Consider the following 15,668-nt stretch of genomic DNA (forward strand, 5'->3'; position numbering starts at 1 on the left):
GTGGAAATAGGTGGGGAAGGTTTTAAGAGCTGTGCTTCTTTCTTGCTACAGCCCTTTCTCTCTCCTAGGCTGTTTTATTAAGAGTATAAAGAAGATGCTATGCACAATTTTACTCGTATATGCTTGGCTGAGTGCCCTCCGGGATGAGTGGATGAAGGACGTGACCAATCACTTTTCCATCACTGCAAACAAGTCTGTGTCATGCTGGACCTAGACGGAATAAATGGCTTCTGTAAATTAGAGGTTTTCCTTAATGTGGAAGGGAAGGAAGGCGTGTACTTTGCTGAAATGAACCTTTAAGGAAATACCAAAACAGTGTGACTGAGGTCAGCGGATTTTTTTTTTTTGGGGGGGGCACATTACCTGTGTGTTGGCTCTGTATCAATGTTCTAAGATATTTTAAACGGCTGGATGACAGCACTGGCAGCAGTTTTTGATCTGTGGAATAATTTAGCATGTAGGTAAGCTTGAGCAGGAGCATGCTACTACGTTAAAAGAGAAACATTTTAAAACCCAGCAATGATCAGTATAAAACAGTCAGCATGCAAAGCACGCATGAACACAGTAATAGACTAGCAAATGTGTAACAGCATGAGATGAGCCATGAACTTCATTTTATCTGATCTGTGGTGGACCTGCCTCTCATATCCTTCTCCCATATCCATGCTAGAGCTGATTCCATTGAGTAAATTAGAGGAGCTATGCTGGCATTGAGATATATTAAAGGAACCACAGATTTAAATTCATTATTTTTTCATTGAAATGTCAAACTGAGTTTGGTCTCTTTTGACATGAAGAACACTTTCTAAATATGTGATATATTAGGAGGTGATGGGTACTACTACCTGTAGGAGCAGGGTGATGGATTTAGAGCCATATATAATAATGTAGCAACATATTAATGCTTACTTGCTCCATAGATGTCTAGCAGATATATCTCTTGATTCTCCCTGCACCTTGGCATTAGCTAGTAGAAACTCCTATTGAAATCAGTAATACTTTCTCCCAAGGAATATATAGGATCATAGATAATAAATATATCTGTAGGAGCTTTTCTCATAGAAGAGGAAATTCAGACCTGTGTGAAATGTATTGCAAATGTGTTTTTTTCCTTAAATGTGAGTGACAGGGAGCTGCCTTATTTCAACATACTTAAGCCACAAATTTACATTTTGATAGGAATGGAACCTCTGTTTTCACTTTGGACAGGAAGGCTAATCTCATGAATTTGTGGCAGAATAATTACTTCTGCTATATCTGGGTTCTGAGTGATAATTTTATTTGCTTATGGTACAAATGTCTCTGCATGCATAACATCTACTTCAAGTTTCCTTAAGATTTCAGCCGACACTATCTATTTGCATTTACTTTCATTCATTTAAATGTGGCTTTTGGATGTTTTAACACCTGCCTTTTTATAATCAGTATTTTAAAAACTGAAAGTACTTGTAGAATGGTGGATATTGCATCTTGACAATAGAGATGGATAGATGAATCTTCAAGGTTTTCTTGGTTTCCTGAATTATCATGGCCGATCTTAATACGCACTTGCAGGGAATAAAAACAGAATTTCATTTGCCTGAAACATTATTGATAAATGACAGTCCTGTGAATACTGATCATGCACGAAGAAAATGTGAAACTTGATATTGCTATCCCCACCAAAATTTCCCACACTTACTTAACGGAAATATTCTATTGGAGGGGCTGTCCAGAATGCTCATCACAAGTTTTCTATAGGCTGTCTAGATGTGTTCTCTTATGCAGCTATAAAAGAACTAGTGGGCTCTGATTGCTGCTAGGGTGATTCGCTTTGGTTTGTAAAACCAGGTTCAGATCCCTTTTCAGCCACAAGACTCATGGGTTGGTCATAGGCAAATCAGTGGCATGTTGCAGAAATACACATAAGTTGAGATTTAGGTAATAGGGCATGTGCTGTGTGATCATGCATGCTGTGATTTCAGAGTCTAAGCACTCAAAGGAGATTTAGAAGCATCTGTGTTTAGTTTTGCCCAGGAGAGTCAGGAGGAATTCATGCGCAATGGGAAACAGTGCGTGCAACCTCAAGACCTCATCCCTGTCTCCAAACTGCAGTTTTATCATATGTATGCACCAGTGTGGGGTCCTTCGCCAGCAGCCTAACCTACCTGGTAAGACTAAGATGTCAATTTGAGCAGAATACAAATGGAAATTTAAATTCTTCCACGTTGTCAAAAGGTAACACTGAACATAAATTTGGTGTATCTCATCTGGGCCGTAGCAACATTAAAAAACAAAACAACTATTATCTGGCTCTCGGTCAAGCTGCAGTTCTTCAGGTCCCTCTAATCTTTGTTCTGTTGAAATCAAGACCCTCAAGACAACTCTCTTATCCAGCTAGGAGAAGATGGTTAAAGGAAGTGAATGACATTATTCAGTGACATTATTAATTCTTTTAGAAAAGAGATGGTTGACCTGTTATAATTGCACTGAAGACAACATGGGGAATGTGCACCATTGCAGATTCAATAAAGGCTGGAAGTATTCAGTTTGTTAATGAGAACTGGATTTCTTACAACTTCCTGGAGGCTGTGTATATTGGATAAATTTGTAACCTATGCAATACAAGTTCTTTTGACTTGAAAAGCAGTATTTATTTTCACCTTCCTTGACATTTGGAAATGAGACCTATCAACAAAGGGTGTTTGTATATTTATTGTGTAGCTTTCCAAGCATTGGTTTCCACCAATGTTTTCAAGCAGGAATAACCAGTAATTTAATGGGTTTTTTTAAAAAATGAAGTGCATAGAATTGTGCTTGAAAGCAGGTTCAGTAGTTCCTTCCATTCCATGAGAAAGTAATGCTTTTCTTAGACCTCCTGTAGTCCAGAAAATTGATAGTGCATTGAAAAGATTTTTTTTATTGTTCTGCAGTACAAATACTCATGCTACTCAACCTGTGTTTGACTGAAGTATAGCAACAGTGATTCATGGCGTGTCAGTGGATTCCAACTCTCACAGGTAGCAGATTACCACTTTCAAAGAGAACCTTTTTGCTGAGTGCCAGCTGGCACTGCAGTTTCTGCATGGTGTGTAGCTCTCAACACACTTTGCCCTTTGTTAACCAATTGCGATGTGTGAGTAGTTTCATCATCCTGATTCTAGGTCAACAGAGCATGCACATGCGCGAGCACATACACAACACACACACACACACACACACACACTCCAGCTGTTACATATATATGTAACGCCTGCAATTAAAGGGAGGGGGGAAAGCTCTTACTGAACATGGTGAGCATATATTCATTTTCAGGTCACACTTTTAAAGTGCATATTCTATCATACTGTTAAAAATGAAATATAAGTATCTTGTTGACAAATTCTTGGATAGTTTTTCTTAACCTACATTACAAAGAAATGAAACTAATTATCTGGTTCTCATTTAACATGCCAAAGTTCCTTCTAAACAATAGTATTTCTGTTGCTTTTTAATTGCAATATACCCTCAAAACCAGCTGTTCCAAACATTCATTGCATTAAAATCAGAGTGAAGATTTGCCTTTAGACTTCATATTAGAAATGTACCCTATTGTGATGTGCTACATAACAGAAACCTGAGCTATTGCAGTTCCTTTGAGAAAACATAGCCAGAATCAGTTGACATTGTTCTATGTTCTATGATTGTGCAAGAGTTAAGAAAAATAACAGCCTCCTAAAACTTAGACGCTTGTGCTCAAATATTTAAACATATGGATGATCCAAGTGTTGGGCTCTTTCCTAGGAATATGAAGTAGTATTCCAGCTGCTTACTTCCAATTCCAAAAATTCACAAATTCTGATTCTCCAAGTATTTAGATGGATCTCCTCTGTCATGATCTCCCCACCCATTTCCCATTAGGAAGCTCTCTTCATAGTTGCTTTTTGCAATATGCTTCTCTCAGGAATGTCTAAGCATTTATACTCCTCTGGCATTGATCATGCCTACAAAATATAAACATAATGCTGACCTGTCTAAAGAAGAATGAGGATTGCCAATAGTACTTCAAATGACACCCTTATATTGAAAGAACTGTGTAAATGATCAATTCTTTAAAGTGTGTTGTGCCAACATGTTGTACCTGAGAATTTCTAGCTACTTGGCAGCTCATATTTAGGTGAAAGAATTAATAACTTTGCACATTAGGTTTTCAGCACAGCTGTTCTGACTAGTTGTGGTCATTCATCCGCTACCATGGTAGAATATTACAACTCCTAGATAGGATGCAGTTCTACCCAACAATATAAAACCCCAATAGTTTTTGAGCAGCTGGGCAGACAGCTGCCTTTCTTACAGCAGATGCAATACCCAGTTGATGCAAAACCCGGATTCTTGCTGTGGGGAACACACACACACACACACACACACACACACACACACACTCTTTAACAAATGAATGAGCTTGATATCTTGCAAGATGGTGTATGAGTTGAGCTGTGAACTTGTGCTGGCTGCAACTCAAGATACTCGACCTCTGAAGCAAATTTAGGTGCTGCTGCTGTCATCCTCCTGCTAAATTTCTGCTCGTAATACTGATGTTTCATCACGAAGTGTGAGGTAGCACTGCCACGAAGCCCCATTCCAAGCACTTCCTCTCTTTTTAGATATAGGCACCGACCATTTTCCACAGTTTCCATTCCTAGCCCCCGAATGTGCCAGTGGAGTGTGCATAAACATTCCTCGCCCTGTTCCACCCTATTCCACCCCCATACTACCCTGCCCCCATTTTGCCTCCCGTTCTGCCCCTGTTCTTTCCTCTTCCGGGCCCAAAAGGACTTGTGCATTGATGATTTGGACATGCCTGAAATGGTTGCTGCCTCTATATAAACTGCCTATCCTGGCTGGCAGTGATTCCCTAAGCTCTTTGGCAGTGGTCTTTTCCAATATGGCTACCTTAATTGTTATAATGGAAATGGCAGGGAAGAACTTGGGACCTTCTACATGTAAAGCATTTGCTCTGCATAGAGTGCCATGTGTTGACACAGCGAACTGCTTCATGTTGTTTTGCTACTCGATAGATGTTTCCTGTGAAAGGGATTATTGTCTCAGTAAATCAGTCAAGTGTGCCTTGTAGGAAACTTATCCTAAACAACAAGTGAGAAAAAGGCTTCGCTGGGTTGCAGACACAGCAGAACTGCTCCAGATGGGGACAGAACGTGCACTTCTTCTGCTTAGTTCTCCCTTTCTATGATCGGTGCTCATTTCTTGCTATGTATGATGGTGCCTGTCTATAACAGCTGGCTTTGAAAGTCTGTTCAGTGTGACATTGAAGCTGCTGTTGTTGCTGCTGTGCCCTGTGAGCTCTAGGTGTGGTCTCCGTTCTAAGCAGAATAAAAGGTACAAGTTCCTCGCTTTATTTTATTTAAAATAATTTCTTAACAGTTCTTCATCAAAAGTTTCCAGGGCGTATTAATTGTGAGACTTGTGCCACCTGCATTTTGTTCATTTCTGTGCTTGTTTTATAGCCCTAGTATACCAAGAAGCCAGCCAAGCTCTTGCAATGCAGGAGAGGATGCTTGGGGGTGTGGATGATTGTGTCTAAGGCATTTTCTATCTCTCCGTTACAAAGTGAAACAAGAAGCCGGGACCATCAGCCATGTCAGCAGGGAAATCCTCAAGAGCATTCAGGAATCCATTGGTTTCTTTAAGCCTTATGGGGCAGGCACGCTTAATGGGCCCACCATCCCTGTAGAGAGAGAGAGATCTACTTCCAGTCCAAACCTCACCAATAAGAGATCTGATCACAACAACAGGGTTACTGATGAGATTCCCATTTTCAGACCACCAACTTCTCAAGTGGTCAGAAATACAGTGGTACCTCGGGTTAAGTACTTAATTTGTTCCGGAGGTCCATTCTTAACCTGAAACTGTTCTTAACCTGAAGCACCACTTTAGCTAATGGGGCCTCCTGCTGCTGCCGTGCCACCGGAACACAATTTCTTTTCTTATCCTGAAAGCAAAGTTCTTAACCTGAGGTAATATTTCTAGGTTAGCAGAGTCTGTAACCTGAAGTGTATGTAACCTGAAGCGTATGCAACTCGAGGTACCACTGTATTAGCAAATGGTATTTTGATGGCCTCATAGTGGTCATGTGGTGAGGAAGTCCTGAGCTGCCTCTTTCCAAGTGAATATTGAAGCCCCCAATAACCAGCATCCTGGGTTGTCCAGCAAACACCACATCCAGCTCAATTGCAATCTATCTTACCTTACTGGATAATCTCACTTTCAAATCCGGCCACTTATTAAGTGCATGTGAACAGGGGGTGAGTTAGGTTTCCTTCAGTTCTGCTCCATTCTGCAGTTCTCTTCTATTTGTCTTTGGGCAAGAAAAGAGAACTTTGGAATGGTGATAACTGAATTTGTGTACTTTACTCCCTGCGCATTTTCTCACTCATAATTTTTTGTGTGTGTAAAAGCTGCTCATTAGACAGCTAAGGTTCTTCCTTCATTAATTAGCTGTTTTACAAGAGTACCCCAGAATAAAAATTAAAAATGCTTCGTCTGAGAGGTCATGACTTTCTCCATGACCTCAAAATTCAGCACAATGCAATAATTTCCTATTTACATGAATTCATCACTGTGAATAGCATTAATTCCAACAACTAAAATAGGCTGGATAGACTAATGCCTTGCCAAGCTTAAAATAATTTCCTGTATTCATCACTGCAGCATATCTATTACTAAAAAGTGGTTGGAAGCAAGCAAAAATAAAGTTGTGTATAACAACTGGCCTGTGAGCGGCATATTGTAATAAAGGATATTGGAGATGAGGAAGTCTGCTTTTTGGTACACATTAGTTGAAGGTATGCATTTAATTTGGCTTTGGTTCTTTTAAGTTTTGATGATGACAGTAAAGAACAGGAAACTAAAGAGTGAAGAGCATACAAGTCAAAGTAAAAAAAATCATTTCGCTTGGCCTTATACAAGGAATTAAACTACTGTGAATTATATTTTCTGAACATTATATTTGGTTAAATGCAGCATCTACTGCAAAGGCATGCAAGGAATTGAATTACACAAATTTAAAATACTAGCTATTCTAGGCTGCATCAACAGAAGTATAGTGTCCAGTTTAAGGGAAGCAATAGTCCCACTCTATTATGCAGCAGCTCCCTCCCACCAGAAGCCAAGGTTATCTAGAGCACTGGTTCAGAGGATCCTGCCTGCTGCTACAGGTCCTCAACCTGTGGAGTGTTTGCTTCATCCTCTGAGGACTCCACCTCTGTTGCTAGGTCAGGACTAGGCATGACAGGTGATGATGATAAATACTGGAGTATAAATTCTAAACTTTTTTAAAAGTTGCAAAAAAATCAGTCTGGTTTTAAGGTAACTTTGGATATCATATTAACACTGTTTCCAAAGATGACGTTTTTGCTTGGAGTGGCAGCTGAGTGCTAGCATTGGTGGCTTACCATTAAAAGGTTGTATCCAACCAAGTTATACTTGGAGTAGACCCATTGAAATTAATGAACCTAAGTTATTCATGTCCATTAATTTCAGTTTGTGTACTCAGAATATGACTAACATTGGATACAGCACATCAACTCTTTATTTCACAGTTAGAGCTTTCGGACTCCCAATGTATTATAGGATATAATTTTACAAGAAAACAACAAATCTCTAGTGCTAATTATGAAGTGTGTCAGGAGTATGATATTTCTTATGGGCTTGCCTTGTCTATGGACTGTGAAACAGCTAAATTTATTATTAGGATCAATTTTGGTTCACTACCCAGCCATTCATTTTGCTCTTCTTTCTCTCCCTCTCCTGGAAAAAAAATATGTTTGCTGATACCCTTTTTTGAAATGAAATTATGCTTTCTTCGCAAAAGCCTTTAGGCAGCAGCTTTTTCATCTTTCTTTTGTGCTACTTCCAGCAGACATTTGAAAGCAGGAAGATTGCATAAAGATGAGTTAAAAGCCAGTGTGTTTAAGCAATCATATTGCTGTCTCCATTGTCCCAAGGCAGAAGGCCAATTCTTGAGTACGTAAAGTAGGAGAAGGATGGCCGGCTTTGAACCTGTCTAGGACCCAAAGAAAAAATTAGACACTGGGGTGGTTGTCTTGAAAGTAGGTCACAACCTTGCAAATACTATAAATCTTCCTACTGCTGGCAGCTACACTAAACTACATATTATTAATGGAAGTTGGATGAAAGCATTAACAGGAGTAGAGGCTTGGGTTTAAACTGCAAAAAAGCCCGAGAACACTAGGATCTTTTTAAACAACAACAGTCTACCTTTAAAGACCAACGATAATCAGGATTCCTGTCTGTCATGACATTGATACCTCTGCTTTTCTGTCTGCTCCATTTAATTTGTAGCCAGAAGGCCTGCTCCCCAAATACGAGGACAAAACAGTAACACTATATTGTGTGTTGTGTCATCATTACCCACAGGAACTTAAAAACTTTTTTTCTTCTTGATTTAGGGAGCCTCTTATGATAGTTCAATAATTCCTCCATTGCAATAGTTCCTCCATTGCAAGATTTAGATCTTGGATTCTTTTCTATTAGAAAAACCTAACCAAGTTTGGTTAGTTTTCTTTTAATGGCTCAATACTTGCTTAAATGAATCAATAGTATTACACCTTCCTGCCTGAAAATATGTTCAGATAAAGTCTGAGTTTTGAAACACTGCCCTGCCAAAAGAGGGTCTGATAGGTTACTTGAAATTGATGGTTTTGAGAAAGATGGGTGGGGGGAAATGGTCATGCTCTTAATTCATTATTCTTGTAAAATAATGCATATAATCAAACCACCCATTGCATCACAGGCATTTCCCATTTGTTTAGTCTATCTGTGAATGTGGCTGTGCATTGGCCTCCCGTGCTACATTCAGTATTGATGCAGTGTTACAGAAATCTGCCCAGGCACTCAAGATAATGAAACTGTACAGACACACACACACACACACAGTGTGTGATGGGGAAAGGTTGTTACCCACTGGTAGAGCATCTGCTCTGCATGTGAAAGGCCATAGGTTCAATCCCTGGCATCTCCAGGTATGGCTAGGTATGAAAGCTAGTTCGGGTAGATGATACTGAGCTGCATAGACCAATGATCTGACAGAGTATAAGGCAGCTTCTTATGTTCTTTCAGCTGATTGTGCTTGAGCTTCTGCACCAAGGTAATTTACAGGCAGTGCCTGCAGAAGATAATGGCAAACCAGAGGAGTGTTTGCTTGCAAGAGATCTGCAGTTTATAGTTCAGAAAGTAAAGAAGCGTCTAGGTAGCCTATGCCTCTTATCTTGTGTTCAGGCATAGGCTGCTAAGGAATACATTCACTATCAGTGTTCCTACCATGGTACAGTGGTACCTCATGTTACAGACACTTTAGGTTACAGACTCCGTTAACCCAGAAATAGTACCTTGGGTTAAGAACTTTGCTTCAGGATGAGAACAGAAATCGCGCGGCGGCGTGGCAGCTCTGAGGCCCCATCAGCTAAAGTGGTACCTCAGGTTAAGAACGGACCTCCAGAATGAATTAAGTTCTTAACCCAAGGTACCACTGTACTTAAATGACACTACACTTTCTGGAAAAGGGTTCGTTCATGTGCTCCATCTCTACTTCAGATATCAGCATATTCCTTTCAGAGTTTTAACTTTTTGACATTTAATTTCTTCGGTAGTTGTTACAGCCGTTGCTCTGCATGGAATTTGAACTGAAGGCAACCTTAATGCAATGTGTGAATGCTGCAGAGAATTGTTTGGTTTCTATGGAGATAATTCTCTCTCCTTATAATGTAATGGTCTATCAATACATTTGCTGGGAATGCAGAGACATGCTTCAAATGCCAGGAGTACAGTGAATCACCCACTATTTATTAGAGGTCTGAAAGCATCTACTGTAGTTCCATTTGGGTTGAAGCATTGCCAAAACTTGTACAAGATATTACCTGGGAGGCCCTGGGCTCTTGAGACCTGGTTCATATCTGTAGGCATAACGACTTATCAGGGAATACTGAAGTCTGGTCTATATAGCATGGGGTGGTAGAATATTTATTTATTTAGTTTATGTCTATTATTATTAATAGGATGACTATTTTAGACTGTAGTGGAGAATCACAAGTTTCATTGTTCCTTTCCCAAGCAAAATTTCCCTGTAATTAGAAAACTGGCACCACTAGGAAATGGTCTGTGATAAAAAACTTGCTCTGGTATCTCTTTTCCTTGAAGAGGCTTCTATATTCATTAAAAATAAAAAATAAAAATAAAATAAAAGCCCTACGGGATCAAACAAAATGTATGTTTACTCCGGGAAGATTTCTCATTGTTGTTACCCACCAGTTTATATACAGAGGCATATTATAATCTGCCCTGGGAACCTGTTGAATGGTGGGATACAAATCCTTAAGGAAATAATATTGCTTCCAGCTAGAGGTCCCTTGTTTTGTGATGACCAGTGGTTCCCAAGTCTCATGTCTGTCTGTAGCTTTACATACCATCTTGTTGTGCTGCATGGACAGCTGGCAGTTGAATGTCTGAATTTACAGTATTGCATTTGTAATGCATTTAAGAAATGATAATGTGGACATATCACTCACCCACCTTTAATCTTTAGAGCATAGAATTTAGCCCTGAATTGCTTCATCCTAGAAGCTGAATAAGATGTCATATGCACTTTATTAGCACTACTTCTGAACTGTCCATTAAACTTTAATTAGTTTAATGTTAAGTAAACGTCCAGTGCGCTTCCAACGCCATAAATCTTATCTCAGCAGAGAATTTCGTGCAGCGGTTGAAGAAGGCAGGAGAGACAATACCTTTCAATGAAGAATCCTGGAGCAAGCACTTTGGAACTCAGGAAAGACTTTATTTACAAAAGAAAAAACCCTGGCGATAAAGCACACATGCTGCGAGTCAGGTCAAAGAGGGAGAAGGAAGGAGGACACACGGGTGAACTGACTATTTATACAAACTAACTCACATTCCTGGATGCTTAATGACTTCCAGCTGCTCAGTGATTAGAGTGACTTGTTACCTCTTAACCCTTTAGTACCAACATGAACAACTCACTCAAAGGTTTTGCAAAAGATAACACTTTGCCCTTTGAAAGTAGGCAAGATAATGTCATGTGAAAAGTTCAAAAATAGAACGTGTCATTCCTCAAATATTTTGTTTGTTCCAGACATCAGAAAAAGAATCATCTTTTTATACACGCTAGTCTTGTGACCATTTAATTTATTTGTTTTTCCAGTTCAGTTATAAAATACAGTATTGGGCTAGTTGCCCAATCCATAGTTCTTCATGCAAACACAGTAGTGTTTGCAGAGCTGTATAAATGGTTGTTGCCATAGATCTGTCTTGAGAGAGAACGGAAAAATGTGCCATCTTGGGTAAAGCCAAACCATCAGAGTTGCAGCACCTGCTGTAGCTGTAGAGACCAGTACGAGAGAGACATGTTTTCTTGCAGCTTGGGCAGATGAAGGGTGTCCAGATTCACTATTAAAGATGCACCATGGTGTTTCTTCTCTCTGCCTCTGTTAAATGAATTCTTATACTCTTTCACTCTTCCTGATAGGGTATCATATGTGATTTCCATGAATGCAGCATCAAGACAAGCAGCCTGCCATTGTGAAGTGGAGATCTCTGTATTGAGACTCTCTTTGTACGGATCTTGACGGCAATGAATTTTGTACACCTGCAACAGACTTTTGTGTTTGCTTTCCTGTACTCAGGTCGGCGCTCTCTTGCTCAAGGGTTGTTGGTTATGGTTTGCCATTTATACAGTTAGGCATTTATTTATTTCAGTGGATATTCTTAAATTATTGAATAACTTCATTCAGATGTTTCTGTAGAGTGGTGGTGAGACTTGGTTTAGACTTTGTCTTAATACAAAATGTTTTTTTTAAATAAAATAATAGTTGCACTCAATATTGGATCATGGCTGCATTTTGCATGCAAGGAGATAACCTCTTGCCTAGCTTATCTCATCTTAAACTGTTGCTTTTGCTGAGCCAGATAAAATCGATGGCAGCAGGTATTTTACAAAGTTATTTTCAATGTGAGGGAAGATGAATTCTCTAGAGTAAATTACAATCAGGATTCAGTGCACAGCTAATCATGGCAACCTTCTGTGTACTGCCTTTATCTGTTTTAAAGTATCTAACAATTAAGTTACATTTGCAACATAAATAATATAGCTCTCCATCTCATTTTGCATATATGTAAAAGGAGTAACAGCATCTGTGAAGCTGGAGGATATTATGCACATTATGTCTATATATAATCTTGCCTTTGTTATCAAATATCAATATTTGATATTTGGGTCATAGTGGCAGGTTATAGTGACAGCAAAAACCTTACCTGTGCAATATAATAATTGATTTAGGTAGTCAGGGCAAGTAATTTTTGACTCTGCTCTTGCATCAACTACCATAACTGATGCAGAGTGATATGCGCCATGAAATTGTAGCATTCAGATTTAATGATTAGATCTTCTAGCCATTCTGGTTGTAGAATTGTGTAAGGGCCTACCACATGCATCTTGGAGTTCATTGGATCATACATATTATTTAATTGTGTCTTTGAATTCAGTTTTTATACTAGAGGCATTGTCTGGAAAGAAGTCCTTTTAGTGTTACTTTCTATCTCTCTTGCTTTTTTGCAGAATTGTATTTCAAAGTAAGCTAGTCTTACTGTTTAAACTATTTTGAATTTGAAATGTTCATTGGTATACAGATCCATTGATTTCCTGTTACACTGCAAAGGAAGCCTTTTTGGTGAGATATAGTCTTACTATTTTGGGGAAGCATTTTATGCTTGTATTATGGATCTATAATAGTCTGCACTTCCTAGGCTTCCTCCAGTGATGAGCACCACAGGTGATGGCAATACCATTTTCAAGGACTTGCTTAACACATTTAGGCTTTAGAAGGTAGCTAATTGCTCTGAATCCATAAGTTAATAATAAAATACTTAATTCACAAACAACTGAAAAGCAATAGCTGTTGACTTGGTCATTCCTTTGAATGTATTGGCTTTGGAGATCATCTCACAAATGTGAAGAACAACCTGGAGATTATTTTTGCAATTCCATTTTTAAAGTATTTCATTTAGTGCACGAATAAAAATGCATACTTGTGTGCTTTGGAACCGCCTCCTCATCTTCCTTTTAGGAGCTCCTACCCAGATATACAAGGAGATTACATCAGTTCTCCTTTCTGATAATTGCAAATCTAAGAGTCGCCTCTACTTCTGTGGAGTACTATTTGGAAACTTGAGAGGTTTAGAACAACCACTCTGTGCCTAGCATATTACATTTGAATAAAGTCTGCTGTCTGAGAACAATTGAAATAAATTGGATTTGAAGTAATAAAATCAGGATTTCCATTTTGAGGAATAATGTGCTTTTAGAAAGTGTTTATACCACTAGAAGGCAACACTTGGAAGTGAATTATCCCAAGGCTAGATAGGGATTCTTTTGTGCTTCAACAACAAAAAATGGCGTTGGCCCACCATTTTGTCAATACTCACTTCCCAATGAAAATAATAATTTTGTGAATAAACTACATAGTTCATGGTCTTGGGATTGGATCACAAGACTTAAGGAGGTAGCAAAATTCATGCTGACTGCTGGAAAAGTAAAGACCTGAGAAATGTTATGCGTTTTTGAACCTCCGAATGTTGCCTCCACTGGTTCAGGGTTAGGGTATGGTTTTACCAATTGGATTTTCCAAGTCTTATACTAATTCAGCTATATACACATTGTTCTATGAAACAATTATGTAAGGCATGCTACAGTAAGATGACTTAAATTGACATAATTTATTTAATTTGGCCTAATCTAATTTTAAATAAATGGAAATCAATATTTTGCAGCAGGTATCAGTGACTGGACAGTAAGACTTAGTGATCTGGCATTTAAGCTGATAAAGTTTACATAAAGCTTTTACCAAGACTTCCAAATCTGTACTTTCCCCTTTAATTATTATTATTAATTTATTTATATTCTTCTGCTGTTTATTTTTATTTAAATACAACGGTGTAATTTGTGCCTTTTCAGAATTAATAAGTATATTCAATGTTTCAGAATAGATGGCACTTGAATACTTATTATTATTTAATTATAAAACACTAAGGAGTCAAAGTAAATGTTACTTAGTGAAACATGATTAAAGGTGGGAAGAGTGTTAAGGAAGGATTTGCAGGTAAGAGGGAGGATGCTTAATTTCTCCTATGCCCACTCATTCTTGCCAGCATACTTCTTCAGTTTGTACCTTAACTGGGTTCTCTTCTATTATTAGAGCGTAGCTGAAAACCTTTTATAATTTATATGGGAGAATTGGAGGGTTGGAGATGGTTAACCATGACCCATCTGCCTGCTGCTTTTTTTGTACCATATGCATCTCATATCCATGTACAACTGGAGCTGGAAACACAGTCTACCCCCACCCTCTGGTAATGGTTTGTTTGGTCCTGAGCAATGGTACCTTATCAAGTTATTTAATATATATTTTTCCTTTCCTCCCTTAGATATGTGTCACAAAGATGTCTACACGGAATTGCCAAGGAATGGATTCTGTGATCAAGCCCTTGGACACAATCCCAGAAGACAAAAAAGTCAGAGTTCAAAGGACACAGAGCACTTTTGATCCATTTGAAAAGCCAAATAATCAAGTGAAGAGGGTCCATTCAGAGAACAATGCCTGTATTAACTTCAAGACTTCATCCACTGGGAAAGAATCTCCTAAAATCAGACGACATTCCAGTCCTAGCTCTGTAAGTCCAGACATGCCATATTTATCTCAACTAAATTCTCCATCCAAGTTCCAAATGTTTTGGTGCTTTTAATAGCAATGTCACTTAAAGCAGTATGCTGAGATTGTGTGTATTTTTAAAAGAGCCATATCGCTCTGTTTTCATTATGTGCAATTTTAGTCTTGGATAAACATGATCCAGATTGGTTCAGTATCATTATATTGTTTTCCATTGAATCAGCTGTGTTCTCAGAAGGTTGTTGTCCTTGTTTTACCATCCTCTGAAACCGTTATGAATTCTATCCGTCTAACATAAAAAGTAAATTGTTTGTTAATACTAGGAAACATCTAGTTTGAGGTGTTTCTTGTTAGTTTAGAAGATTAATAGAGATTTTTTATTAATTACTGTATTTACCACATTTCAATTTTGGAGGGTGGCAGGCTAGTTTATTTTAAAACTGTGTGCTACCTTTTCATCAGAAATATTTCAGAACAAAATTAAAATTAAAAACTTACTATTCTTATCAGAAGCTGGAAATTTTGTTTGGGGAACACTGGATTGGCAACACTGAACCTTTGTCAAACAGTGCATTATGACCGAGCAAACATTTCTCAAATCACAATACTTTGTGAAATCACGAAGCAGACAAAGCTCTCAGAACATGTTATGCTTTCCCCATGTGGTGTATTATCTTTTTAAAGTAGTGATAAATGAAATGTCATCCTTGCTTATGACTGGTGTGCCAGCAGTTGTCCCTGAGGTGTCCTGCCAAATTATTGTGTATGAAAATGACATTTTATTTCCCACTATTGCATAAATCTCTAGTAATGTGACCTGTGAGGTAAAGAATACAAATTCCAGAAAAATGAAAATGGTATCTATTTATTTACAGGTTACTAGTCAGTTAATAATAGAATATTTTCATTTTCTCGCTGAAAGAAAAAAGTGTT

General features: G+C 38.4%; 1 protein-coding gene across 5 annotated transcripts in view; it reads left to right on the forward strand.

The window, feature by feature from the left end:
* The window catches only part of CDK14 (cyclin dependent kinase 14), a 226,584-nt gene that overhangs the window by 58,876 nt on the left and 152,040 nt on the right, over positions 1-15,668 (forward strand). For 3 of the 5 annotated variants that reach the window (XM_053410263.1, XM_053410262.1, XM_053410264.1), the window contains one exon: positions 14,494-14,739. The exons of 1 other annotated variant lie outside the window; for it this stretch is intronic. In XM_053410263.1, the coding sequence (XP_053266238.1) occupies positions 14,494-14,739 (246 nt within the window). Of the gene's footprint in view, positions 1-302; positions 327-14,493; positions 14,740-15,668 lie in introns of those variants that run through there. One more of the 5 variants, XM_053410265.1, reaches the window with a different exon arrangement.

The sequence above is a fragment of the Podarcis raffonei genome, chromosome 12 (genome assembly GCF_027172205.1).
Source record: "Podarcis raffonei isolate rPodRaf1 chromosome 12, rPodRaf1.pri, whole genome shotgun sequence".
NCBI classification, from domain to species: domain Eukaryota; kingdom Metazoa; phylum Chordata; class Lepidosauria; order Squamata; family Lacertidae; genus Podarcis; species Podarcis raffonei.